This window comes from Gavialis gangeticus, unplaced genomic scaffold, assembly GCF_001723915.1.
Source record: "Gavialis gangeticus isolate Ggan-Ray unplaced genomic scaffold, GavGan_comp1, whole genome shotgun sequence".
Taxonomy (NCBI): Eukaryota; Metazoa; Chordata; order Crocodylia; family Gavialidae; genus Gavialis; species Gavialis gangeticus.
In genome coordinates, this window is record NW_017729033.1 from 85349774 (window position 1) to 85377071 (window position 27298).

Sequence of the window (27298 nt, forward strand, 5' to 3'; positions counted from 1 at the left end):
TATTTGCAGTTGACTTGCAGGGATATATCCAAGACAGCTTTTGAGCCTTACATGAGCAGGCATTACATGTTGCTGCCCAGAACTGAGCTTTTTCCAAAGGGCCTTAAACTTCCCAAATAGCCTTTTGAACCAGTGAGTCTTTTCTAATGAGTTAGAGGTGAGGAAAGAGTCTCTGCTGCAGTCTGAACGCAGAAGGGTTTTTTTCATTTTGCTTTCGCGTATTCTGTTGTTTCCACATTTTTCAGAGTTTTTTTATCTTTTCATATTTAAAAGGAATCCTTTCCATTAATATAGACCTTTAAATAATTTATGATCAGAACCAAAGTAAATATTGCTTGGTTAAGGAGGGCTTTAAGGTTAGAGTCACAGTAGTCTTATGAGATCAGCTATAGAGAAAAAAAATGGACTCGCCTTATCCTACACATCGATCTGTGTGATCCATTATAGGAAATGATCATTTTGAAAATGCTTGGAAGTAACACATTACAGTTGCCCATTGCCATCACATTCTCACTTTGACCTATTTTAGCAAGTTTGTTCATCAAACAGTCCAGTGAAAGCTCAGTGTAACACCTTGTCCCAAAGGCTTTCCTAATATAGGTGAATAAAGTAATGTGTGGTTTTCACCACTGCTGGTAATAGAGCTGTTGTCCCAGGTGCCAGCAGGAGGAGAACTTCATTGGTTACAAGGGGTAGGGTTGAAATAGGATAGAGCAATATCAGAGAGCTCACATAGAGCAAACTCGCATGGTGGGGTAGCTTTTGATCATGCATGTGAGTTATTGCAAGCTTTATATCTAGTTAGATCTCAGGTAGCTTACTCACAAGTATCAGCCAGAGGCAGGCAGTTCATTGATCATGAGTTTCAAGAGAGAGCAAGTTTCAGATGGTCCAGCTCGTCTCTGAGATTTCATCATGGCGGCTGACCCTTCTCCTGAGCAGTCCTTAACTTATATAGCCCTTGTGACCTCACTATCTGGTCCAATGGAGACCAGCATCTGTTGGCTGCCAGCCAATCAATTTGAAATGCATCACTGGTTGCTGGGCAGACTGGCAGGGTTTCTAGCCCCCTCCCAGGCAGGTTGGCATTGCTTAGAACAATAGGGCATGTAAGCCCCTCACCCAGGTATGTGTTCCTCCCTCAGGAATGTATCCAACTCAGGTTACCTAAATAGATGGGACGTCTGCCCTCTGCCGGGCCCATGTTAACCAAATTGTCTCTCACCAAACTCTGCTGTGACAGAGATGGTATTCTGCCACAGTGTGCACAACTGAGCCAGCAGCAGAATGGAGGAGGTGAAGGCCAGAATATGCAAGACCTTCACTGAGTTTTTGGGTGCTTCAGTTTTTCATTATCTGTGCGGAGATGCCTGATGTGTCAGTCCACCTTCCCTGTCAGGATCAGTGAGCTGTCCACAGTTCCCTCAGTATCAGTGGAAGTGACATGTGTTCAGTGCTTCTGAAAATAAGGCTTGTGGTGGCTGAAGGGGCAAGAGGTGGGAGGGGGGGACACTGATCCTGTTGAAAATGCTGATGTTAGCATTGTAGGGATGCAGCTAGCCCTGCGTGTTTCTACACCCAAGTGCCACTCTGCCTTAGGAAAGACACAATGCATCCTACTACTGCTATGGGACTGCTGCAACTGTTCCCACTCATTTCATTTCTAAATCATAAGAGAAAGAAGTCTGCTCTAAACTTGTTTCAGCCTGTTTAACATTATACTTCTTCTGCAGCAAGAGTTATGTAAACATATTCAGGTACAAAGGATAACTCCACTTCTGTTAGTGATCACTGTCTTGATTGAACAGCTACTATGCAGCTTTTGGGCATAAAGTGCTTCTAGAAATCCAGATGCAGATGCTTTCTGTTGGTGGGGAACAGATCTACCAGACTAGGCATGCTGAGCAGTAACACATTTATCACTGGTGGCTGCAACGTAACAGAAACCTCAAAAAAGTCTGGTAACATACTGGAGTTATGCCTAACAATCCAGTGCAAGTGGACCATGGATTTTACTCAAGACAATATCCTTCTTGACATCTTCATTAAAGAAAGGTGTAGCTTGAGCTGAAAAGGTAGGTTAGTTCCTTGCACTAGTAATTTATCACCAAGAGTGACATTGTAAAAACAAGGATGCCAAATTCACCCTTGGTTCTAACTCAGCTGAACCTCCACCCATGTACCTGAAGACAGCAGCAGACCCAAGAGCTTTTCAGTCCATCACATCAGTATCTTTTGTTTGCAGATATAGCTTATAATTCTGTCCTAATGAGAGAGCTGGATACTGGTGGTGGCACAGTGGCACTTGGTATATTCATGGCAATTAATTTTTTCTGGAATCCAGAAACTGCCCTGTTTTTCGCTTAAGTCCAAAACACAACCCTGACAATTTTCTCATAATTAATGAATCTGAGGAGTACCTCTGCTAGGGAATCCCAGGTAAAGGAGTTTTGATATCTGACAATCTATGCAAAAACCATCATCTCTAAACTACTAAGATGTCAAATGGTCCATTTCATCTCCCTGTCCTAAGGAAACTGATTCTTTAATTGCATTGATTCTGTACTGTCCATTCTCAGTTCCTATAACAAATAGTGAAAAGATTTGTGTCCTCCAGAAAAAAACAAAAAATTAAAGGGGAAATAAATGAAGAGGAAGGATTTAATTTTATTTTTTATTATAAAAGTAAAATAAAAATAAGCATTTTAAAAAGCACAAATTTCTCCTTTAAAAAGGTATGAGTCTAAAAACAGTATTTACAGTAGGAAGCTGTCGTACTTGATAGGCACCAGAGTAAAGTTTAAATTACATTCACTGAAATATACATGATCCTTTTGTTGTCGTTTTTAAATCGCAACAATTTGTCATCAAGGGACATCTATTTAACAAATTTATGAGCTTCCTTTTCCATGCAACTATGCTATAAAGCTTTGAGAAGGATAGTCAGAGGTTTTGTCTTGCAATTGCTCTGGGTGTCCTACCTTTCCTATGAAAGTGAGCTGGTGATTCCAACTTGTAAGAAAGCAGTGACTTCCATCCATAAAGAAAATCTTGGACACCAGGAAAACTCAGTCAGTCCCATCCATCCAGCTCTATATTACATGTTATTGGCATTCTGGTTATGGTACATTGCTTGTAAATGAATGCAAGTAAACATACTTAAGAAACAAGGAAGGAAGTGATGTTTATGAGCCACTTCTTCAAATCTTTCAGTTCAGATGATTCTTTTCCAGTGCACTTTTGGCTGTAAGCTCATTTCCATCCCCCCAGAGAAATTCACACAGGCAGTTTTAAATGTCATTTTGCTTTCTATAATTGTATACTGCAAAGTGATTAGATTTTGCCTTGTATTGAGTGTTCTTGGCCGTAGCCCAAGGCCATTTTGCTAAGTGTTATTGAAGACTTGCTGTTCAGGGACTCGGAACAAGTAAAGCTAAGTTTGCGGAAGGAAGTCTCCACTCCACTATCACACATGCTTTCAGTGTCTTGGAATTTGATATCATAAAGTTCACCTGGGAGAAAAAGAGAAGAAAAGAGCACATCATTCTTCTTCATCCTGAATTAAAACCATAAGCCACTGTAATGTCCTAAAGAGACATGAAAAGCACTTGGCTAGACAAAAGCACTTTTAAAGAAAAATTAAAGTTGTGCAATTTTAGGGCACAGTGTTGCAACAGGAAAATGCTACGTGTTTTTGCTCAGAAGTGCCCAAAGTATCTGCAGTTTAATGCACTGTCATACTGACTGTGCTGCTTAAGACCAGAACTAGGCATTAGCAGTGGATACAGTCTGGGTGGGATTAAAAAGATGGTTACTGTACATTTGATTCTATGCATTTAAACTGGCAGCTACACTGCTCTCAAAGTTAATGCTAACATGCCCCTAGAGCAGTGCCTGTTAGCTCTCAGAGAGAATAAAGGCATTCTGGACCCAAGAGCCTTATTTCATGTTAGACTTAAGATGTGTTAACTGTACTTAAAACATGAGCATCTGTGCATTCAGGCAGGAAAATGTGCTATCATATGGTAGTAAAGTTAGCACTCTTCAGGCAAGGAATATCTCCAGATCATGTTAAGTAATATTGTGGAACTGCTCCATGGAGATAATACCAGCAATCTTCACCGGTTCTGATGTTTTGCTGGGGGTAGCACTAACAAATAGCAATGTCCCCCACCCCACCCCACCCCACCCCACCAGAGCTGGTTCAAAATCCTAGGACTGCACTGGAACCAGTTCAATACTCCAGTGCAGGAGGAGGGCTGGGACTGACCAACAGCTGTTTGTCAACCACGCAGCCAGGCTCCAGGCCTGCCCAGAGGGCTGAGATCATAGTAAGCATTACCATGCGACTGCTCAGAATCCTTTCCAACTCATACTAATGCTTATTATAATCTAAATAAAACATTTCCTAAGTGTAATGTGTAACACTTATATGTGTAAAGTGTTGTGAAGCTAGAGTCCAGGATGAGGCATTTTAACACCTTTTTTATATACAAATATTTCTTAAGTACTCTAAATAATTTGCATCTTGTTAATCTGAGTCTGAATTCAGAATAACCATCTGTGCCAGATCAAAGGAATAATTGGTGGTAAAGTTACATCCCCCAAGTTGAAGATTCTTCTGACAGAAATCGACCCGTCCTCATTGTGAAGCTGACAACACAGTGAGTTTAGCACAAATGCAACAAGCTGTTCAGAAGCTCATGGAATTTTGATTTTTTTAAACAGCTTGTTTTCAGATTGGACCTGGGATGTGGGCTGTTAAATGTTGCTAAGCAGCAAAAGCTCTTTTATTACCAGTGTTGCTAATTAGATTTGTTGCTTTGTTCAAGCACATGGAGAGAGGTGTGCAGTCTGATATGACCCAACAAGTAAAACTATAGCACTTAAACTAGAAAATGGTTGTAATATGGAAATGAAACTTGCCTATTCCATTTTCTGTCTCAGTGGGTGCATCTACATGAGACACTGACTATACAGTAGCTGAAAAATACTGTACAGTAGTGCATCACAGCACAGACAGTGCTAATGCACTACTGTGCAGTATTATTAAACGACTGAGCAGTAGCATTATCTAAAAGACGTTCAGCTAGTGCTACTGCATACTAATTCTGATTACGGTGCATTTATTTAGTACATGTATTAGCAAGTATTAAATAAATGCACAGTAACCGGAAGTGATGGAAGGAAGTAAAGTGAAGGAAGTGATGTTTATGCGAGTACTAAATAAATTGTAAACAACTTGTACTAGCAGTAACAACTGTGTAGTAGCATCTCGTGTAGACATGCCTAGTGGCCTCTATTACTTGGAGAGTGTCTGGGCTAAGGAGGCACTGCTGATCGATGGATAGGGCATCAGAAAACCTAGGTTTTATTGTCCTTTGCACAGCCACTGAGGTCACAAAACAAGCCAGACAATTCACTTTGTATCTCTGTGGCTCTCTTGTTAAAATGGGGTAATTAGCACTATCCACCTTCTCTACAGCACTTTGAGATGTGCAAGTGAGAAGTGCTGTGGCAATGGTGACTATTATTACTGTGTTAAAGCTGCATATCTTGATATCTTTAGTGAGCAGTTAATGAATGCAGACTGCTTAAATCCACTTCCAACCAGAAGGAGGAAAAAAAAACTAGTAAAAGAAAAATTTAGACACATTTTGTATAATCCCAGGGAAGTCTGGACAATGATGTGACAAAATTAATGTTGAACCTTAGGTAGACGAGACTCACTCATCTCTAACACTTTCCAACTTCTGGTAAGCATGAGTGACCATGATAGATATTGACAAGCATCTACATTTAGAGAAACAATAGTTGTGGTCATGATTCATTGTTATGTGCTATATTTCCATTCCTTCCCTACCCCATTAGGCCTGACCAGTCTAAAATGAGAAATTCCAGCATCTTCCCAGACAGGTGACTGGGGTTGTTCTGCACACCAACAATTTTTAAGCTGTACTGGCATCACAAGAAAAAAATACTTCAATACAATCTCAGAGGTGGTGCAAGCACCTACTCTGGATAGTTTCAAAAAACACTTGGATGCTTATCTTGCTGGGATCATTTGACCCCTTCTGACTTCCTGCCCCTTGGGCAGGAGGCTGGACCCAATGATCCCGCAAGGTCCCTTCCAACCCTAATGTCTATGAAATCTACCGCTATCTATTTTTACCTGTCTGTTGTTTAGTGGATGGAACAAAAGGTGATAGTGGTGGAGCCTTGGAGGTAAAATTCTCCTGGCTGCACTCAGTTAGTGGGACGGATCGTGCTTTCTGAATGATTTCAATTGCTTCTGTGTAACCCATTTGCTTCAAGGCATCGACTAACTCCTTTATTGTACCACCAGAAACCTAACATAAAACAAAGAGAGAAAATAAATAGCATGATGGAAGACTTGTTGCAAAACAGAGCCTTGGCCTCTGTGGAGGAGGAGAACATTCCCCCATAGAGCTCTGGGGATCACATGTACTCTTTAGGATATCCTTAAAACTGAATTACCTCATAGTTATCCAGCAGAGTTTTTGATGGTGTGGGACTCAATCTGAAAGCATTATTGAGTATTCCAAGGCCCAGCTTTTGTGCCAGGGCAGACCAGTTTTTGTTTGGATCAGGTACTTCTAATAACTTGTAGAGCTGCATCTTGGAGTCTTCATTCAGCTCTTTCATATCTCCTGGTAAAAGAGACTTAGAAACTAAGTGTATCACAACAAAAAGCTAATCTTTGGTTTACATAATCACAATCCTATTTGCAGCCCAAAGTGACAGTCAACTTTCTGAAAACCAATTAGTTTCTGAGGGCATTTTATACACATGCTCTAGAGTGGGAGAAGAGGGGGCAGGGCGCTTTAATTAGAAGAGCTGCTCTAATTAAAGTGCCTGGAGCATCTTGTGTATCAGTGTCCCATGCTGAAAAATGGAGGCGGGGGCACTTTAACTAAAGCTCATTCAATGAGCTTTAATTAAATTGCCCTTGCCGCCATTTTTTCAGTGCAGGATATGCTAATACATGTGATGCTGGAGTCTGCTGGGGTGTGGCAGTTGTCACACTCCAGCAGACTTGATCCATCAAGTCTGGCTTAAAAAGTGAGTAAATCCTTTGATGGGGAAATGTATTAAAGTATTGTGTACACTGCAGCAGAGCCATGAGCACACAGTACTATGTGGCTTCCTAACTCTAAAGTTAGAATCTTATGCGACTATATAAAGAATTGTTTGTTCTATCAGTGGCAGCACGTCTGTTACATTACAAACTAGAATGGGCAGTAACTGCCTCCCCTGCGTTTTATACAGTGCCCAGCACCCTGTCAGCACACAAATAATTAACAGATGAGCTTTTCCTTTTGTATATACTCAACCTGGTGCTAGTAGGTCATCAGAAGCCACCTTTGATTCATAGGGTTTGCCATTTAATATGTCATACACCTGTGAAATGGAAAGCAAGAAAATCAGTTTTGATATCTGGAAGAGACCTGTTATTTCTTCTACATCAAGTCTGAGTAGTAGTCTCCACTCTGTTTTTAATGATCAATCAGCTACCCAATCTTTTCGTCTTGTCACAGGCCTTGCAGGGCTAAAAGTGCTGCAGAAGGCTTGCTTGGCCCAAGCATGAAATGAAGAGAAACTGTCTTTGAGCATGGTCACATGGCAAGTGCCAGTGTGTTCTTAGGATACAGAGGGAAGCTTCTCAATTTGCTTGCTTAAAGTTAGGCCCCTAAATCCATACTTTGATTCTTAAACAAGGTAGCACAATTCCTAGCAGTGCTGAGCACTTGTGCTTCCTGGTGGACTGTCTCCACAAAACTAGCCCCTTCACTCAGTTGCAAAAACATGGATTAAGGAGCCTAACTTTATATAAGCCCATAGCCTCTGCCTTAAGTGGCCGTGTCTACATGAGAGCTCGTTACTAGTGCGCAGTAGCGTCACATGGCATGAAGCATGACACGATGCTACTGCACAGTAGTAGCAAGCTACTGCATAGTCAGTGTCATCAAAAAGCCATTCATGGACTCATGGACACAAGCATACGCAAATACTAAATGACTGCGTAGTAACAAGTGCGCAGTCAGCGTCTCATGTAGATGCAGCCAGTGTATGGGATATGACAATTCACTTTCACCATGCACTACAAAAGTCCCTGAACGTGAACCTGTGGTAAAAATCTCCACTGAGATGCCTCAGACAAAGTAGGGACAGATCCTCAGATTGATGTTCTGAAAAGGATCTGGAACGGTTTGGTATATGTGCAACCCACTAAAATCAACTCTTCTGGGTTTTCTTTTTGAATACTCCAGTGTGACCATTTTATGAATTTGTGAACCACCCATCTGTGAAGCCCACAATGACACCATGGTAGTCTGCCTCCTTTCAGCAGCTACTGGGAATCTAAGGTTCCGTGTGAGACAGTGCTCTTAAAAATAAATAAAATTGTAGTTTGTGGATCCCAGTTGCAAAAGGAGCTGCTGCAAGAACTAAGATATGTATTGAACACCAAACAAGCTAGGCACAGTACCTTGGATTTTCATAATGAACAAGTTTCAAGTTTTTCAATTAAAGTGACCACTGATGGTGAGTGGCACGTGTCTTATCACGTACTTTAGTCTTCACATTAAACTAAAAACAAGGAATCCCTGTATTTGTTCAAATAATTGACAAGTGGACCAGATCACTTGCCTCCCAGCTGGTGGCCATGTCCAAAGGTGTCGTTCCAGGTACAATTCCTTCATCTTCATCATCATTGCCTTTCACATCCTCTGGATCAAACAATGGCTCAAAGTTCTCAACATGAGGATCTGCACCTGGGAAGTCACAGAGCAGTTGTTAAAACTATCTTTTGAAAGATGGAATGATCCATCTGAATGGAAAATTGTCACCACAGGTCTGTGTGGCTTCAGTTGAAGACAAATTGTTTAGTTAAATTTTCAACATTTCTATACTGGTATATTAGTTGGGATCCTGCTGGGGATAAAGTTACAAGTTCAGGTAAATATCTAGAAGGGAAGATGCTTCTTCAAACCACCAGGTGGCTCAACTTTTATTTACTTTATGAAGAAAATGAATGAATTAGAAGGCTTAGAGCTTCAGTTTTTCAACAGAGCTTAAAATGCATCTTCTAAGATTTAGATAGCAAATGTACTATTTCTTACACTATTGACGAAAGGATATAAAACAAGCTAAATCATATACTCATCCCACATAGCAGCATTTTTCACCTTGTTAAGCAAATACCAACTAAAAAGGTGAGCCTTGCAAGAGCTCAGTAGAGGTGTGCAGCATTACACTGAAAGAAAATTAGCAGCAGAAAGGCAAAATATTTAACCTAAGACCCCAAAGGAAGTAAGTCACATGCATAAAAGAACTGACGTTTGGAAGCTCCTGGCATCTGATTCTGTGCTCAGATCACACAAAACGGGGGCTTCCCTGTTTTTAATCAGACAAAAAAAGAATAATGCTAGATAGTGAGTATTGTTAAAAGAACATGCACTGCAGAGGGAGGTCTGAGTTTTTATTCATTGTAACACTAGCCTAAATAGAGAACTGAGGCATGGCACAGAGAAAGGGATGACCCTGGTAAGCTGATACTTTATCCTGACAGCTGTGAAAATTAAATCAATTAATCTCCACCAGTATTTCCCCAGAGCATGGAGAGAGGTATAGGGGATAAAAGAAGGTATGAGCTTGGAGTGATTTCCCTTTATGGTTTTAAAACATTTCAAAAACAAAGCAATGCAACATTAAGTAATTTTGGGAGAAACTTCTTTAGATACAAGAACCAATAAAGATAAGAGCTCAGAAGTTCACAAAAGATTAATTGCTTGCAAGATTATAAACACATTTCCTGTTGTAAATGCCAGTACGACCATTATGTATCCAGCAGGTGGAGCTAAGGAGCCTTTGGTCAACAGTAATTCCTCCTTCCTAAGAACAATTTGTAATACCCGTGACATCTCAGATGTCTACTGCCTGAAAGGTCAGGAGAGCTGCTCGTTAATTTAATCTATCACACATATCAGAGAATGCCCCAAACTTCAGATTGAAATTCACAGTTAATAGTAAGTGATGTTCACTGAAAACTGCCCTCTTAAAAAAGATATACATCATACCTGCTGCTTTGAGAAGAGCGGTCAGTTTTGTGGAGCCCCTTCCAGCTGCTATATGGAGTGGAGTGGTTCCATCATATGTAGTGCTGTCAACATATGCGTCACCCTGAAATTTAATGACGCACAAAAAATGAGAAAAATAATATGCATATCTATTTATAAGAGTTTGCCCCTCATGTCTACATAAATGCTGTAATAATTCAAATGAAGCCCAGTCTGTCCTCTGCACAGAGCACCTAAACCCAGGACAAAAGGAACTGGAAACATCTTTGTTAGCTTTGTACATATTAAATCATGTTTGTATGTTCCTACATTAACGAGATGCCCAGTATAAAAACATAGATAGGTTAGATGAGTAGTATGAGAGCCTATGCTTTGAATCCAATGTTCTACAACCATCTGCTTATCCTGAGGTCCAAACCACTATCCAGTTAGAGTTCTACTTTTGCTTTCAATGGAAGCATGAGAGTACATTAGTGTATATGGAGTACAATAATGTATATGTACATACACATTATATATATCCAAATATACCCCGAAGCCACATGTATAATCATGTGTAAAGCCAAAACATCTTGTTTCTACAATGAAGTATAAGCGCGCACACACGCATATTATGTGCATGTGTGTATAACTTGTCTACATATGCCCTGATTCTGCAAAACTGATTTTCTTAACTTTGCACATAAACAGTCACATTAAAAGTTAAGCATATGCCTGCAGTTTCAAGGCCATAGGCTATAAAAAAGGACTGCACAGAGCATACGGTATTAATATTATTTGCTCAGCATTGATAACGTGTGTGCTGGCTCTTACACAAGCAATCAGAGCAACTACACAAATAGTCAATAACCTTCTAATTTTGCTCTATTTAAGCACTTACAAATTTCAAAGCCTTTTTAAATTGGAAAAAGAAATGAACCCGGGAGAAAAAAAGCCCACACCCCAAAGCTATCTTCATAGCCCTTACCTCAAGCAGAAGGCAGCCTGCCAAAGAGATGTTCTCTTGTTCAACAGCCAGATGCAATGCAGTTCGTCCAGATTTTTGTTCCTGAGCATTGATGTCAGCTCCAGCAGCAATCAGCAGCCTGAGGCAAGACATGCTATTTGCTAGCACTGCCATGTGAATTGCATTGAGACCTACAGCACAAGACATGAAAACTGACAAATGTGGAAATGATGTGGTAAAAAGTTTATAAAAGCTGTATTTGCAGAACTGCAGAAAATTACTGAATTTACTGTAGCTATCTGATGAGGTATTTTTGTGTTTTTCTGTACAGTTGTCTGAGTAAACTCCAGTCCAAAAGTTCATAAATTTGAAACAGGTGCATTAAGGGTGAGATTTCAAAGCCATGAATGGCCTATATAGGTCATCCTAACAAATGATAACCAGATTATGGTACCACACTATATTAATATACAGGCCAAGTGCTGTATTCTTCCAGATTAGTTGGTACACTTCCATATCTTTTCCCCTATAAAGTCATGCTGCCTTATTTGAGACAGGTGCAGCTGAACTCATGGTGATAAGAAAAAAAATGCTTTTATATTTTAGATGCCTCTAAAACTGACCTAAAATAGCAGTTTTAATTCACAGCATTTTTAGCTTTGATACTTCACCTCTTCCAAGAGAGAAATGTTAGATACAAATAAATTACAACATTGAAGAATTGAGGAATCTTGGCTTTCCGGGCATTCAAAGGCTCAAGTTTCTAGTTCCGTTTGGTCACAACATAACAAATATTAAATTGGTCTCTGGTACAGGAATGATGATTGGCCATCTGTTCCTCAAGCCACTGTAACTGCTTGGGGAGCAGAGGGAATTTCCTTCAAGGGAAAAAAAAGTAACATATCCTTAATGGGATTTTTTGCAATAATGGCTAACAGTACACAGAAGAAGTAGTAGTAGTAGTGAAATGGCCAAATTAAATTAAGAACTACAAGTTAAATGCAATTAAAATTGAACTCCAATTTATCATGCAGACATCACCATTATACAAGTGGCATACAAATTATGAATCTAGATATTTATTATTTTCCCTCTTGTGCATGTATGTGAAAGCAAGATGGGACAGACTGTGAATACTGGAGATCACTATAAAAGGCAGAAGTACAAATTTTGTATTAATCTTTTTAACATATATTGTAAATGACCAATATGTTCATCCAATGGATAATACGGAAAGTGACCCTGGTCTTTCTGTACCTTCCCCCTCTGAAAGGTTGATCATCAGAGAGGTTTTCTTGTGCTTAAGGAGTATGTCCAAAATTTTGTCATCTCCCTCCTGGGCCGCTAAATGCAAGACAGAGTTCCCATGTCGATCCAGAGAACTGACATCAGCCCCAGCCTTCAGCAGATCTTCCACCACATCCGCCTGCTTTGTGATAACTGCCAAGTGCAAGGGGGTCTGGAAGAGGCAAAAGGAAATGACCACAGGAAGGTGAGCAACAGACATGTTTCAACAGAAGTCTCTTAATAAGATTACTTCCCGAGTTTCAAATGTTTTTTTTCTTTTCCCAGAAAAAGGTTCTATGCTACTGAAGTGTTAGATGCACACTAGTATGCCTTTTTCTTCTATTGAATTGTTAAGACTACTTATAGAGGAAATAAAAGTTTTGCAGCCTAATGTCAGCATGTAGAGTAAGGGCCTGATCCTGCTTTCCCCGTGTTCCTACTGAGGTGCACTCCAGTTCCTCCCCAAGAATCCTCCACAGCCCTGAGTTTAAGAGCCAACATTGACCACAGTCCTTAAAATATGAGGCTACAGTAAATACAACTTTGTGTTCTCAAAACTGAGGAAGTGCAGAAGAACGGTGCCTTTATACATGTCTTGTCTACCCAACTGACATAAACTGCGTTTTTTCATTTCAGTGATAAGGGTGTCAGCTACCACAGAGTGTGGTTTTAGTGGTGTCTAAAGAAAGACTGTATGCTGCAATCTATCTTCCAGTGGGTAAGCAAATATTATTCTGATGGACATTTTTCACAAAATATATTAGATTTCTTCTGTAAGCCTTCATAGTGTGAGGAAAATCAGATCCCCAAGAACCAAAATCACCTAAAAATATACAGTTCATGCCACAACATTACACTTACCAGCTAAATCATCAACATCAACCAGACTAGCATAACAGCATACCTGATAAAGATCATTTCTCATATTGATGATGTCATCAGAATTCAAATCCTGCATCACTTCTAAGAGGTTTTGCACCAGCTCAGCATGAAGGTGGATAATTGCTAAATGAAGTACACTGAAAAAGATAAATCACTTACAACATTTGGGAAGGGATTTATTCAGTGCATGCTGACACTTGAGAGGTGTTTTCCCTCCAAATTGTCATGACGGCTGGGCTCCAAATGCACAACATGGAACAGCAATAAAGAGAAAAATGTTGTACAGTAAAGGTCATCTTCCCAGCCCTCTCTGAACTTTTCAGTAAAATTCAGTCCATTTTCATTTAAAATTAGTAGAGAACCAATAGGAGGGGAATAGGCTGGCATGAGAGTAGCTCCTACTCTAAATCTAACTCCAAGCTTTGGATAAGAGGAACCTATCTGCAAATGTTAAAATGCCTGGAATTTTTTAGACGCATGAGGAACATGAAAATGTTCATACTTTCAGAACCTGTATTCAAAATTTCCACAAGACTGTAATTAATGCAGAGTTTCCCTTGGGGATTTCCCCAACTTTGTGGGGGTTTTTCTTTACTTCCTTTTCATAAAGGTGACTAAGGAGCAGAGGATTCAGAGAGTTAGATAGAGATGCCAAAGGGAAAAACCTGCTTCAGCTGTGTAAGCAACCACATGTGACAAGACCATATCTTTTTCTCAGACTAAAGAAACTAGATTTGTTATGTTCTCCCTCAGCCTTGGAGCCTTCAGCACCAGCATGCACAGATTATAACTGAAAAGACAGACAGCAAAGAAGGGATAGCTTACTGCCCCCATGCTAAGATACTTCTCTGGGTTACCCATACATTTCAGTATTCAGTTAAAAAAGTGTTACATAAAGCCCCAGCTCCTGGAGCCATGTGAATATATGTCAAAATCTCAACTTTCATTTTAAAAAGTCTCAGCTTCATGGTTCATAGGAAAGTAGAGCTGGAAGGAACTTCACAAGATCATCTGTTCCAACCCCCTGCTGAAGTCAGAAGTATCCCTGACTAAGCCATCCTAGCCAAGTGTCTAACCTGCTCTTGACAACTTCCAAGGATGGAGATTTCACATGTTCTCTGAGTAGCCTGTATCAACGCTACAGGTAACAGACCTGACCTTCATAGTCAAAAGGTTCCTCCTAAACTCCAGTCTGAATTTCCTCTGCTGAAGTTTGAAGCCACTGCTCCTAGTCCTGTCCCCTATGGCCACAGAGGAAAGCCTCTTTCTGTCCTCTCTGTAATCACCCTTCAGGTATCCGACCATTGTTATCGACCTGCCTCCAAGCCCCTCAGGCTCCTCTGTTCCAGACTCAATAACCCTAATTCTTCTAGCTTTTCTTTGTTCTTAATTTATACTTTGAAGGCCCATAATAATTTCTTGTTGCTCTGTGCTGGATGCTTTCCAAACCATCCACATCCTTGAAACATGGGGCTCCAGACTTGACACAGTACCCCAGGTGAGGCCTCACCACTGCTGAAGAATCACTTCCCTTGTTTTACAAGTGACACTCCTGTTAATACAACCCAGAATGCTATTGGCATTTTTTTTGCAGTAAGAGTACATTGTTGGCTTATATTTAGCTTATAGCCCACTAGAACCCAGAAGTCCTTCTCTACAGTAATGCAGCCTAGCCAATCATTCCCTAGCCTGTATTTGTGCATGCCATTATTCCATCCCAAGTGCAGGACTTTGCACTCATCCTTGCTGAATCTCTTTTGATTGACTGTGGACTACTCCAGTCTCTTCAGGTTATTTTGGATCCTAGCCCTACCCTCCAGAGTGTGCACAACTCCACCTAACCCAGCATCATCCACAAATTTGCCAAGCGTGCACTCAATACCATCATCCATATCCACCTTACAGTACTTGTATCTAGTCTGTACTTCCTCAGCTTGTTAATGAGTGTCACAAAAAACACTGTCAAAAGCCTTGCTAAAGCAGAAGAATCTGCTCTCCCCCTATTCATAGAGTCTGTCATCTTATCCTAGAAGGAAATCAGGTTGGTCAGCAGAAGGTGCTCTTCGTCAATCCTTGCTTGTTATTCCTGATTACCATGGTCTCCTCTAGATGCTTCACAATAGTTTCCTTGAAGACCTGCTCCATGTTCTTCCCAGGTATCAAGGTCAGGTTCGACTGGTCTGTAATTCCCCAAATCTTCCTCCTTCCTTTTCTTAAAGATGGGCAATTACATTTTGCTTTTTTCCAATCATCCAGGACCTCACTTAATGTCCAAAAAGTATCAGTGGCTTCAGAGTATAACCATAAATTATAATCTCTCGCCATCTTTCAAAAACACCTCACAGAAAATATACTATTCCCTTATGTCTAGAACTGCTAAATTACAGTAGCCACACAATGGATGCGCTTCATGGACTCAGTTCTGCCTGTATTCTATCCAAACTTGAACTAATCAAGGCATTAACCACTCAGAACTAGCAAGCCACAAAATAACCTCATTTAAGTCTTTTAGTACCATAGGGAGCATCACATCTAGCCCTGCCTGCTTGAAAGCATTTAGCTTCTAAGTAATCCTTACCCCATTCTTCTATTTCTCTAGGCTGTTTGTGTCCTTCACTACCTTTGCTACCAACAGTACTCACCCTCTAGTTGCTGCCCCTATTTGTGAATGAAGTTAAAAAGAGGCATTAAATACTTCAGTCTTCCCTGCATCATCTATAACTAGACTGCCTACCACATTCCATAAGGGTTTCTCTTGTCTCCCTCTTACTAGTTCAATCTTAGGATTTCAGGGGGTCTGACACTACATTTGAATGCTGGGAGTCAGCAATTCTAGGCTGCTTCCTCCATTTTTCTAGCACTGGCCACCTCGGTCCCTTCTCTTAGTCTCACCGTTGTTACATAAGCACTTGCCTTGTTTGTAGTTCTTGCCATCTGGAACTACTATCTTGTACCATTCTACCACATTGACTATTTTCAAAAGTCAGCTTAAAGCATGCTGTTTCTCATTTGCCTTTTATTCTCTATTTGTCTTTCCAGTTGCTAAAATTTTACATTACATCTGTACTTAACTTAGTCAAGATTTATCACGTGCATTTCATGAAAGATCCAACAATTCACTATTTCCTTAAACAAGCTGATAAAGCTAGTAGTTGTTACAGTAAATCTAAGAATCACAGTGCGAGATGGAAGGACACAAAGGCTTTTATAGTCTCGAGAGAACTATACTTATCCAGTATAATGGCCCTTCTTGAAGACCAATAATGCATTTGCGACAGACTCTTACTTTTTATCTCAAAGCCAAAATACATTAATACATTTACCACACCTGAACAAAACTGTTATGATACTTCTCCTAGACTGTGAGTTCTGCTTTGTACAACAGCTTTTTCAAGAGAATGGGGAACCACTGCCCCCAAGAGCAAAGTAATTTGAAACATGTACATCAACTAAAGGCTCAAAAAGGCACTGGGCTGAAAGCTTGTACAGTTATGATCCCTGACTGACCCCATAAGCTGATATGTAGATTGAGCTGACAGTGCTCTTGGGCCTTCAGGGACAAAATAAATTTAAGCCTCAGGCAGTAGCTACTTACTTGTCACCATTATCATCTTGGACAGCAGTGAGATGACGTTGAACAGCTAATAACATCTTCACATCTCCAGTTATGGCATAGTCAAAAAGAGCATTGGCATGACGTTTAGCGAGTTGCATGGCCTTCTCCAGGAACAGTCCATCTGCAACACAAATGATCATGTTCATTATATAACTACAAATTATCTCTGTGCAGTGAGCAGAAACATCACAAGAAGTATGGTGGCTAACAGGCTGGCACCAAAAACATCTCCTGTTGGCAGATGTTAGTCTTGCCAGGTGAATATTAATTAATACACTATTCAGCACCTTTTACAGACTCACTGAGGCTCATAGCTAATTCACTGGTTTGTCCAGATAGAAAGAATGGTTTTTAGAAAAAGAAAGTGGAGTGTCAGCTGAGTACTCAGTGGGTGCATCTACATGAGATGCCATAGTGCAGTAGCAATGACATATTGTGCCGTAACTTGTTGCTATAGTGATGTAGTGTCTCTGAGCATAAACCATGATGGTCATGCTATTTCATAGTAGTAACAAACTAGTGTGCAGTAGCTCATTGCTAGTGCATAGTAGCATCTAAAAATAACCATGCAGGGATGGTACTGCACAGTAATGGTGGTTACGGCGCAGTCATTTAGTACTTGGTTAAGCAAGTACTAAATGACTGTGCAGTAACAGTAGTGCAGTCCACCACCAGTAGGGAGGAAACCTAGGAGCAACCCAAGTTAGATCCATAGATGCTTGGGTCAGAAGGGACCCTCAACAGATCATCGAATCCGACCCCCTGCCTGGGCAGGAAAGGATGACCCCAGCCAGATGCCTATCCAGCCTTCTCTTAAAGACCCCCAAGGTAGAGGAGAGTATCACCTCCCTTGGAAGCCCGTTCCAAATTTTGGCCACCCTTACCATGAAAAAGTTCTTCCTAATGTGTCGCTTAAATCTGCTCTCTGTCAGTTTGTGACCATTGTTCCTTGTTACCCAAAGAGGTGCCCTGGCAAACAGAGCATCTCCAATACCTTGTTGGGGAGAGGTTTTGAGCTGCAGTCTGATAATGAAGCAAAATCCCAGGAAAAGCATAAATCTGGATTATGTATAGTACCAGACCATGTTTGAGAACAGCTGGGTAGGGAGCCCACTTCCAGAACTTTCACAATAATGCTTTAAGTTTCTAGTTCCTTTATTCACAAGCTAAGCAACCTATAAACGCATCAGCAAACTCATCCTAAATCAGGGGTGTTAAACTCATCTGGTTCTGTGGGTCAGATGAGTAGTATGGGATTGTTCTATGGGCCAGATGAATGGTGCAGAGCTGGCCTCGTGGGTTGGATTTGGCCCATGAAACCTCCCCTACCCCCTGGCCCTTCTAGTCTGAGACCTGCCAGAAAAAGGTCTGGTATCTTGGCTGCTTGGCTATGGCCATGGGAACACACCATGGCATGGGGCTCCTTCCCAAGGTGTTGCTGGTGCTCCATCACCAGTTCTTGACAGGATGCTTGGCTCCAGCCACAGAAGGTCCTGCTCCTCACCCCTCCCAAAGCTGCATGTTTGACACCCCTGCTGTAAGTATCTTACAAATAAGGAAACTAAGTACAGGGGGCTTAAGTGACTTGGAAGTCGGATACAGTCTGTGCCAGAGCTATGGAATACAGCCTGGGTCTTAAATTTCTCATCTTTGACCTGAACCATAAGTTATAATCTCTCCCCATCCTTCACAAACAACTCACAGAAAATATATTATTCCCTTATGTCTAGAACTGCTAAATTACAGTAGCCATGCAATGGATGCGCTTTGTGGACTCAGTTCTGCCTGTATTCTTTCCAAACCTCAACTAATCAAGGCATTAAACACTCAGAACTAGCAAACCACAATTTCTTCCCTTGCCCTCTGGGTACCACAGGCTCTCTCAAAACCAAGCAATTATCCATTGTAGGCTTCAACAGTGTAATCCTGTTATTGTCTGGCCTTGATTTTACAAACTGTTCTTTGTCGCATTGTTCAAGGAAACCATAACATAGCACATGACATAACATGTCCTCCTCTATCCCAAACCAAAAAGCAAACATTCCTCATGAAAGAGATGCATATGTTACATGTGGTCAGAGAAGCATATTCCTTATCAGAGGGGTGGCAATGCACAGATGCACCCCCACTTTGACTCCTGAGAACCACTCAGCAGTTATGCCAAGGGAGCCTGATGTGCCCTGGACAATGGACTGGGCTGGTAAAAGGGAAGTCAGGAAGGCAGCTGCAGAGATTTAAAGGGGAAAGGGTAAGCTTCGGGAACCCCAGCAAGGCTCCTAGCATTCAGGGTACATGCTGCTCCTGGAAAAAGTCCCACCCTCTCTTCCCTGCTCCCTTGCAGGTGGCCAGTACTGCTGCTGCAATGAGGGAGCAAACTACCCACTCTGAAGCCAAGAGGGAATGGGTGAAGCAGCACGGAGTCCTGAGACTGCTCTTCCACATGCATGGCCAGCTGGGATCCACCCTGCATCTGTGCACAGGACAGCAGCAGTGCAAGTACTGTCTTGCCTTTAAAGGCAGTACTTTAAGTTGTCCCAGGACCTTGCATCTCTTCAGCTTTCTTCACTATATTCCTGCAATACTTGTTGCAGTCCCACACCTTATAGATCGTAGCCATGTTGTTAGTTACTGTTCTTCAGGCAAGGATTTTTTTATGGTACCTTTTTTTTGGACCAGCTGCATAGTTGGTAGGGCTGTGCAAAGCTTCGGTCCCTGATTCGATTTGGTGGGGATTTGGCCTGATTCAGTGGCCAAATCTCCAAATCTGAATTGAATCAGAAGACCCTTTAATCTCTTCTAGTCAAATTGGATCAGAACCCTCTGAATCGATTCAGAGAGATTTGGAAAGATTCCACGGTTTGGACATAGACACAGCTTTAAATGTTTTTTCTACATACCTCAAGATACCAGGTGGCTCGTGAATGCTGAGATAGTGGGACGAATAGAGCGTGCTCAACAGCAGACCTGGAAGTGGACCAGAAGCATGTCTGGTCCACTTTCAGGTCTGCTGGGCCCCCCTGCGTCCCTCCGGCTTGGTGATTGGTGCCTCCTGGGTCTGGGGGGCCACCCAGGGTCCCTCCACGGCTGATTGCCGAGCCGGGAGGATGCACGGGGCTCCCCCTGCATGCTCCCCAGCAGACCCAGAAGTGGATGGGATGTACTTTCCACTTCTGGGCTTGCTGGCAAGCATGCAGGGCCCCCCCCGCTGCGCTCCTGTGGGATGCTCCATCTGCCCCAGCATTGCAGGCATGCCTGGTACTTCAAGGTATGTAGAAAAAACATTTAAAGCTGTGTCTATAGCCGAATCACTGATTCTCCAAATCAGCATCGAATCTTCAGATTTGGATTTGGCCGGATCAAACTGGGGACAGTGATCTGAATCAACAAATCGAATCACTGTCCTCAATTCAGGCTGAATCCAAATCGAATACATGCTCTTGTCCAACAGCTCTCCCAACTTTACAGCTGGCCCAATCAATGAGATCACAAAAAATTCCTTGCCAGATCCCTAAACCTTGGTTTGGTTTAACAATGGGTGAAAGGTATCTTAATGGACTGGCTGTGTTGTGGAAATAACTTAAGTGAAACATTGGATGCACTGTCAAGATGCTCAAGGTGGCTAGATTTTATTTTATGAATCTGAATATAATGTATACATTTAATTTTTATGACTTGATTATTATTTGCCTAGTTTGTTGTGTTTTTATACTTATAGTATAGCAAACCAATGCATATTCCAATAAAGTTATATTTGTTTTTGCTTCAATTTTAAACTGAATAATATAACCGTGGGCCCCTAGAATATTACTAAATCTTCTAGTTTCTTTTTACCAGGAGGAAAGTGTATTATTGTCAGGAACCCTGTTATATTTCGGGGTTCACAGCACATCATTGTTTTCTAGCATTACTGTACTGATATGGCATGTGTGGTCTTATTGGAAATCCTGTGTTATGCTGTACCAGTGCCATTGTATGGATTATATTATGCTGGCTATGTATATTTTTATGGTTTGGGATATGGTTTAGCCAGGGAACTTAGGAAGTGGGCAAGCAGAACTGACAATTATTTCTTGCCCTTGTGTTCTAGGGCCAGGCCAGTTGCCACTAACAACAGCAGACAGAAGGGACCACTGGTAGGATTGGCACCTCTGCACATTGTCTCCCTATGATGGAGGCAGACTCTACAATAGAAAAGGCATCTGGGAGTAATGGCCCTTGAGCTGAAAGAGCTACAGATGTCTTAGGGTGCCTAGGAACTTTGAGATGGTTCTGGTGACTCATGGGTGATCAAAAATAATGCTAATTAAGGGGCTAGCCTGGGACATATTTTAGGGTGCAGACATGTTAGAATATTTATTTCTGAATCTCAAGTTTTTGCAGGGAGACCCCAGTTACCAAGACTGGTAGAATCAGTAGGAAGACTTATTTCTAAAAACTCTGGCAAGGACTCTCCTGAAAGGCTAGGAGTAGCCAGATAAGAGGGTAGGAATCTGTACTTATTTTACTTTTCTGTCTCCAAACCAATGGTCTGTTTTGGGTACATACTTTTTTTATCCCATGTAATATATATTTTGCTGTTTGTCTCCTTACTGATTGCTGGTGGAAAGAGTGATTTCTGGGTCAGCAATACTCCAGGCTGACTCTACGGAAAGCGGAATATACAATTTCTTCCATAACCCAAAAGTAGAGGTGACTTGGGGCTAAGAGAGATCACTGCAACTGCAGAGTTCACTGTAAGGGCAGAAGAACTGAGGTGCTGTGATAGGAAACTCTTAGAGCAACCTGAGTCTGTTCTCTGGCATGAGTGGCAGCACTATGGGGAGAAACCGGGACTCCAGGGGTCCCCCATAGATGGAGGTGTGACTGTTATAGTGTATGTAGCGATGAATCATACCATCTTCACCCCCACTTTCAAAACCCTAGCTCTGCCCATGCTTATCATTTATTTCTGTTCTGACCGTTAACCAGCAGCACATTTCCAGTAAACAATCCAAGACATCTATGTCCAAATTTTTTGGAGTTTTGACCTTGACAGGAGTTATGGGTGCTCTAGACCTTGAAAAAAAATCAGGTCATCTAACTCTTAACAAAACCTACTCTTTCCAAAGAATTAGCTAGAGAAAATCTTACCAAAGCAGACGTGTAAACTTATACTTGCCAAAGGATTCATAACCTTGTACAATAGCACTTCTGTCAACCACTCCCTCTTCCTTTTCCTTTCTCCCTCTTTTCTGATTTGTTGTGTGAAGTATTTTGCAATGAAGCAGTGCTGATATGATTGTTTACTTTATTCACTGCACAGCAATGCATCTAGTGTATAAACAACATTTTCTTTGCAGATAGTTACACCAGCTAAATATCAAGAGACAATTTCAAGAGATAAATTCACAATTTATATGTTTGTAGGGACCTACCAAATTCACAGCAGAAGTGGGCCGCATGGCAGCTCCTTTAATTTTGCAGGTTCCCCTGCATGCTCCCCTCTCCCCCTCCCCCTCGTTCCTGATTGACAGGGAGGCAAAAACCATGATTTTAAATACAACACTGTTTTTCCCTCCTGGCCAGTCAAGCAGCAAGCAGTGGGGTCACCAGGGCCACAAAACCAATCAGTAACTGGGAGGAGGGTGCATGGGAGAACCTGCAAGATTAAAAGAGCTGTCGTGCAGCCTACTTCCTCCATGAATTCAGTAGGTCCCTATACATTTGTAACTGCTGACTGCAATAGGATCTCACAGTGTGTAAAATCAATGCCAAAGCTGGCCAAGAAGGTCATCTCACCTGCCTCTGTGACCTGAAGAGGCAATATTACCCCAGAGGCTGATGTAGAACAGAGGCATCTATAAACTATCACTAGAACTGGTAGCCCACTGGAATGACAGGGAGTGAACCCATGCCATTGCCAATTCAGAACAAAATTCTATCCTACATGCATAGGAAAAAAAACTGGCAAAAGTGGACCCTGAGCCAGAACTTGTGGAGCTTCCAAACCTTTAACTGTTCTACCCTATAGAGGGTATTAATAGGGTCCAAAGTAAACTAGTTTATTCTCTTACCTTGTAACCTAGAGTTGGCTTCATCTATTTGGGCTGTATGTGACAAAGTAGCATCCTCCTCCTCTTTATTACCGCAGAGTCGGGAGTCATCCCTGCCTGAGATCTCCTTTTTCGCACCATGCTTCACATTCTGCTTGTCATTGTGCTTATTGCAGCTTTCCCTGTGTTGTTCATGTTCATCACTTGAAAGCCCTGAAAATAGATATGAACAGCATTAGCCCTTTTGTGCAAAGGACAATCAATGCTCTGCTGGCAAGATACAGAACTCAAAGAACTCACTAGATAGTCATCTGCTGACTTCATTAGATCAGGCCCTTTAACGTTAAATGCTAGCAAGACAAAATCTGGAGCTCACTGTACAAGAAGAAAAGTACAGAAATGTAACTATTACTAAAGTGTTTAGGATGTTCTCTTTACCAGCTTCTCAACTGAAGGATCAAGTTAAAAATATCAGCAGAGAACAGCAACTGTAGGCATGAACTTTGATTTCACATACAGTGATATAAAGGCTGGAGTGATAGGGAGCCAATGGAGTTATTTCAGATTGACTTGGGTGCATCTGACAGCCTGTCCTGTACACTGTTTTCTCAGTGCCTTGGATTTGAAGTGATTCCTCTTTGTTTAGAGTATAAGTATTAAACACACCCATTCTGTTAATTTTTCAAGTGGTCACAGGTTTCCTCTTCCCCCACTTGGACCAGAGAATGTGCCTCCCTCCTACCCAGCTTCAAAAAGTTGTGCGCTCCATGGAAGGATTTGCCAGGTCAGGGCATTCCAAGGGACAAAAGGGCTGCTCTCAGGTTGCTTTCCCTTGAGAGCAGCTTACAGCAAACAGGAGGGCAAGGGCAGTGAGCCTCCTGTATTCTTTAAAGGAGTGTGGGAGGGGAAAATGCTTCTATAGTTGAAAACCTGGCCTCCAGTGGGCAATAATGCCAACACAGTCACAGTCCACCAGTCAATTTTTAATCCCTGGGAAGACAGTTTTCCCATCTTAATAACCTTATCCAGTCACTAACACATACAGTTCCCTATTCAAAGGTCAGCATTTGCCATCCAATTACTCCTACTCTAAGGACAAAGGAAACTGCAATATCTAAGAAAGTACTGAGGGATATTGTTGGCTAATACTGAGCTTTTAATGGTTAAATGCTGAGATGTATGGGCATACATACACACACAGCATTTGGTACTATTTGAGCCCAGCTTAGAAAGAAGCAGAGTAAATTTAATCCGTCTGGAAGTCTGTTGCTAGGACTTCATAGCTTTTGGTACCTAAACTGCCCCATTTAGAGTTAGTGTGGGTATCTCTATACTATACTGCACACTGCAGTGTAGACCCCCCACGCCAGCCTCATCTAACTTCAACAGCCACTAACAGCAATCACTCCCTGGAATACAGATGGTTAACTCAAGAGAACTAATGCAACAATGCTATTTTTTTTATTGTTACCGTGTTTCATTCCAGTATTCGATTTTGTTGTACCAGGGTGGAAATGCATTCCTCCGAAAGCAGTATACCCATATGAAGGGTAACCAAACCCTAAAAACAACATAAAAGGGGAAAAAAATCACTAAAATTATCCTCCAAAGCAAAACAGACACTATATGGGAATCATGTACTCAACCTGCAAAGTACCATTTGAGGTACAGTTCTTGCTATTTTCTTCTTTGGCTTTTCCATCCTACAAAAACCAAGATACTCTTGAATAGATGCAAGTTCTCCATCCCTCCACCCTGGCAATTGGAGGAGATTCTACATGCCTGACTAGTGACATCCTCTACTGCAGCATTTTCCAGGACCTTTAAAGCTAGTTTGTCACATCTAAACCTCATAAACCAGGTTTGGTGTGCAACTACTATATTTTTAATCAGTGGAATTACAATGGATTCGTATTCAAATACCATGTGGTAAACTGACCTAGGAACCAGTGTTTGACAACTGCTGCTCTGCACCTTCTGTAGTAGGGACATTATAGTGACATTATTCTAATTGTGCTTGCTCTTATAGCTGGGTCTTAAAAAGCTCCAAGGATGGAGATTCCACAACCTCTCTGGGTAGCTTGTTCCAGTGTTTTACTACCCTTATAGTGAGAAAGTTTTTCCTAATATCTAACTTAAACTTTCCTTGCTCAACTTGAGGACATTTCTCCTTGTTTTGTAATCTGCCACCACTGAGAACAGTCCAGCTCCATCCACTTTGGAACCACCCTTCTGGTAGTTGATGGCTGCTATTAAATCCCCCTTCAGTCTTCTCTTTTCCAGATTTAATAAGCCCAGGTCCCTCAGCCTTTCCTCAGAAGTCATGTACCCCAGCCCCCTAACCATTTGCATTGCCTTCACTGGACTCTTTCCAATTTGTCTACATCCTTTCTATAGTAAGGAGCCCAAAACTGGACACAGTACTCCAGATGTGCCTCACCAATGCCACATAGAGGGGAATAATCACTTCCCTTGATTTGATGGCAACACTCCTACCAATGCAGCCCAGACTGCCATTAGCCTTCTTTGCAACAAGGGCACACTGTTGGGTCATTCATCTTATTGTCCACTGTAACCCCCAGGTCATTTTCTGCAGAGCTGCTGCTTAGCCAGTTGGTCCCCAGCTTGTACCGGTACATGGGACTGTTCTATCCTCGATGCAGGACTTTGCACTTATCCTAATTGAAATTTATGAGATTTCTTTTGGTCCAATCCTCCAATTTATCAAGGTCTCTCTGAATCCTAGCTCTATGCTGTAGCCTATCTACTACTCCTCCCAGCTTGGTGTCATCGGCAAACTTGCTGAAGGTGCACTCCATCCCATCTTCCAGGTCACTGATGAAAATATTTAACAAAACTGGCCCCAGGAACATCCCCTGGAACACCCCACTTGATACTGGCTGCCAGCTAGACATTGAGCCATTGACTATTACCCTCTGAGCCTGATGATCCTGCCAGTTTATCACATCCACTGCACTTCCCTCATCTACAGAGCTAGTCATCTCATCACAGAAGGCAATCAGGTTGGTCAGGCATGATAGATGAGAAATCAATTAATTTTAGTCTCTTGCTATTCAGGCCAGCAGGAACAATAGCACTGGAGAGACTAATTCAAGCCCACTCCTGAAAAAAATATCTGCCCGTACTTTATTTCTCAGCGTGACACTGATAGCTATGAAGGACTTTTATCTAGTCCTTCTCAGCCAGAAGAATAACATCTGTGACATACAGCCACAAGGAAAGAATAATGAAGGGATTATTTGGCTGCCAATATGAAAACAGGAATTATAGGAGATATTCCAGTCTGAACTGTCTTTTCATATCAGTGAAAATCAAGAGTTACTTGATTATGGCAATGAGTTACACTGGTACAAAGTAAGTATGACAGAGGAGAATCAAGCTTCATAGACCTATTGATATGTGGGATATTTCCCAAGTTTATTTTACTGTAATGAACACTTGGAAAAAAAACCCCAAAATATTAAAGGAAACTCATGTCAATTATCTTTTTATTTTTACCTGAGCCAGCACCACCTCCTCCACTGCCATACATTCCACCCCCGCCACCTCCTGCACCACTGCCTCCACCATAGCTGTCAGAAAAGTTAGGCATCAGCTTCTGTCGCTTCCTCTGCACTTCTTCTTTGTCTGTGTTTTAAGGAAGAGAATGAAAGAAAAACAAAGAGGTGACTCAATTCTCTCTCAATGACCAGCTGGAGACAGAAGAGAGCAGTGGTACTGAACTGAACATGTTACTAAAAACCATTAGTTTGATTTGAAGTGATACAGGAACAAAAATTTTTGAAAATGTTATCATTTGGGAACCAAAAGCACAGTTTTGGTTGACAGATAAATGCATTTTAGAAATGGCCACATGATTTATAAGTGTCAAACTATTGAACACTTCGATTTTCAGACATGCTAAGTACTTGTGCCTTCCACTTCTCTCTTTTAGGGTTGTGTTGCTAATTCAGCAATTTTTATATTCAGACCTAACTAAAACACAGAAGGCCAGAAGAATAAACCTTAAAGGTGAGTTTAAAGTTGGACATAAAAATAGCAAACTCTGCTCAGGAGCTGAAGGCAAAACATGCCTTAAATAGTTTATATTTATATATTAAACAAAAGTCTTCAACTCCATCAAAAACCACCTTATCAACTAATCAAAAAACTTCCCGTATCATAGAATGAAATATACGCAAGACAAAACTCATTAAAAGAGGTGCCACTGAATAGTGACAAACATTCTAGCAAAGAGAACACAGGCTCACTCCCAAGAGGCATGTGACAAATACGATAAGGACATTACATGCACAGCCACACCAGTCTAAGCACCAAACCCAACTGGTGAGCATATGGGACAGCATATGGAATGGTCTACATATGAATGCACAATTTGCAAACATTCACAATATATAGATATATGTGCATGTGC

At 41.5% G+C, this 27298-nt stretch overlaps 1 protein-coding gene across 4 annotated transcripts in view; it reads right to left on the minus strand.

Moving 5' to 3' along the window:
• Positions 1-3119: 3119 nt before the first annotated feature.
• The window catches only part of NFKB1 (nuclear factor kappa B subunit 1), an 80932-nt gene continuing 56753 nt past the window's right edge, over positions 3120-27298 (minus strand). For 3 of the 4 annotated variants that reach the window (XM_019526235.1, XM_019526234.1, XM_019526237.1), the window contains 13 exons: positions 26383-26511; positions 24335-24424; positions 22885-23076; positions 16811-16952; positions 13238-13352; positions 12304-12505; positions 11068-11237; positions 10101-10203; positions 8671-8795; positions 7356-7422; positions 6499-6671; positions 6173-6350; positions 3120-3512 (listed from right to left, as the gene is read on the minus strand). In XM_019526235.1, the coding sequence (XP_019381780.1) occupies positions 3334-3512; positions 6173-6350; positions 6499-6671; positions 7356-7422; positions 8671-8795; positions 10101-10203; positions 11068-11237; positions 12304-12505; positions 13238-13352; positions 16811-16952; positions 22885-23076; positions 24335-24424; positions 26383-26511 (1865 nt within the window). In that variant the 3' untranslated portion in view covers positions 3120-3333. The remainder of the gene's footprint in view (positions 3513-6172; positions 6351-6498; positions 6672-7355; positions 7423-8670; positions 8796-10100; positions 10204-11067; positions 11238-12303; positions 12506-13237; positions 13353-16810; positions 16953-22884; positions 23077-24334; positions 24425-26382; positions 26512-27298) is intronic. The other variant, XM_019526236.1, reaches the window with a different exon arrangement.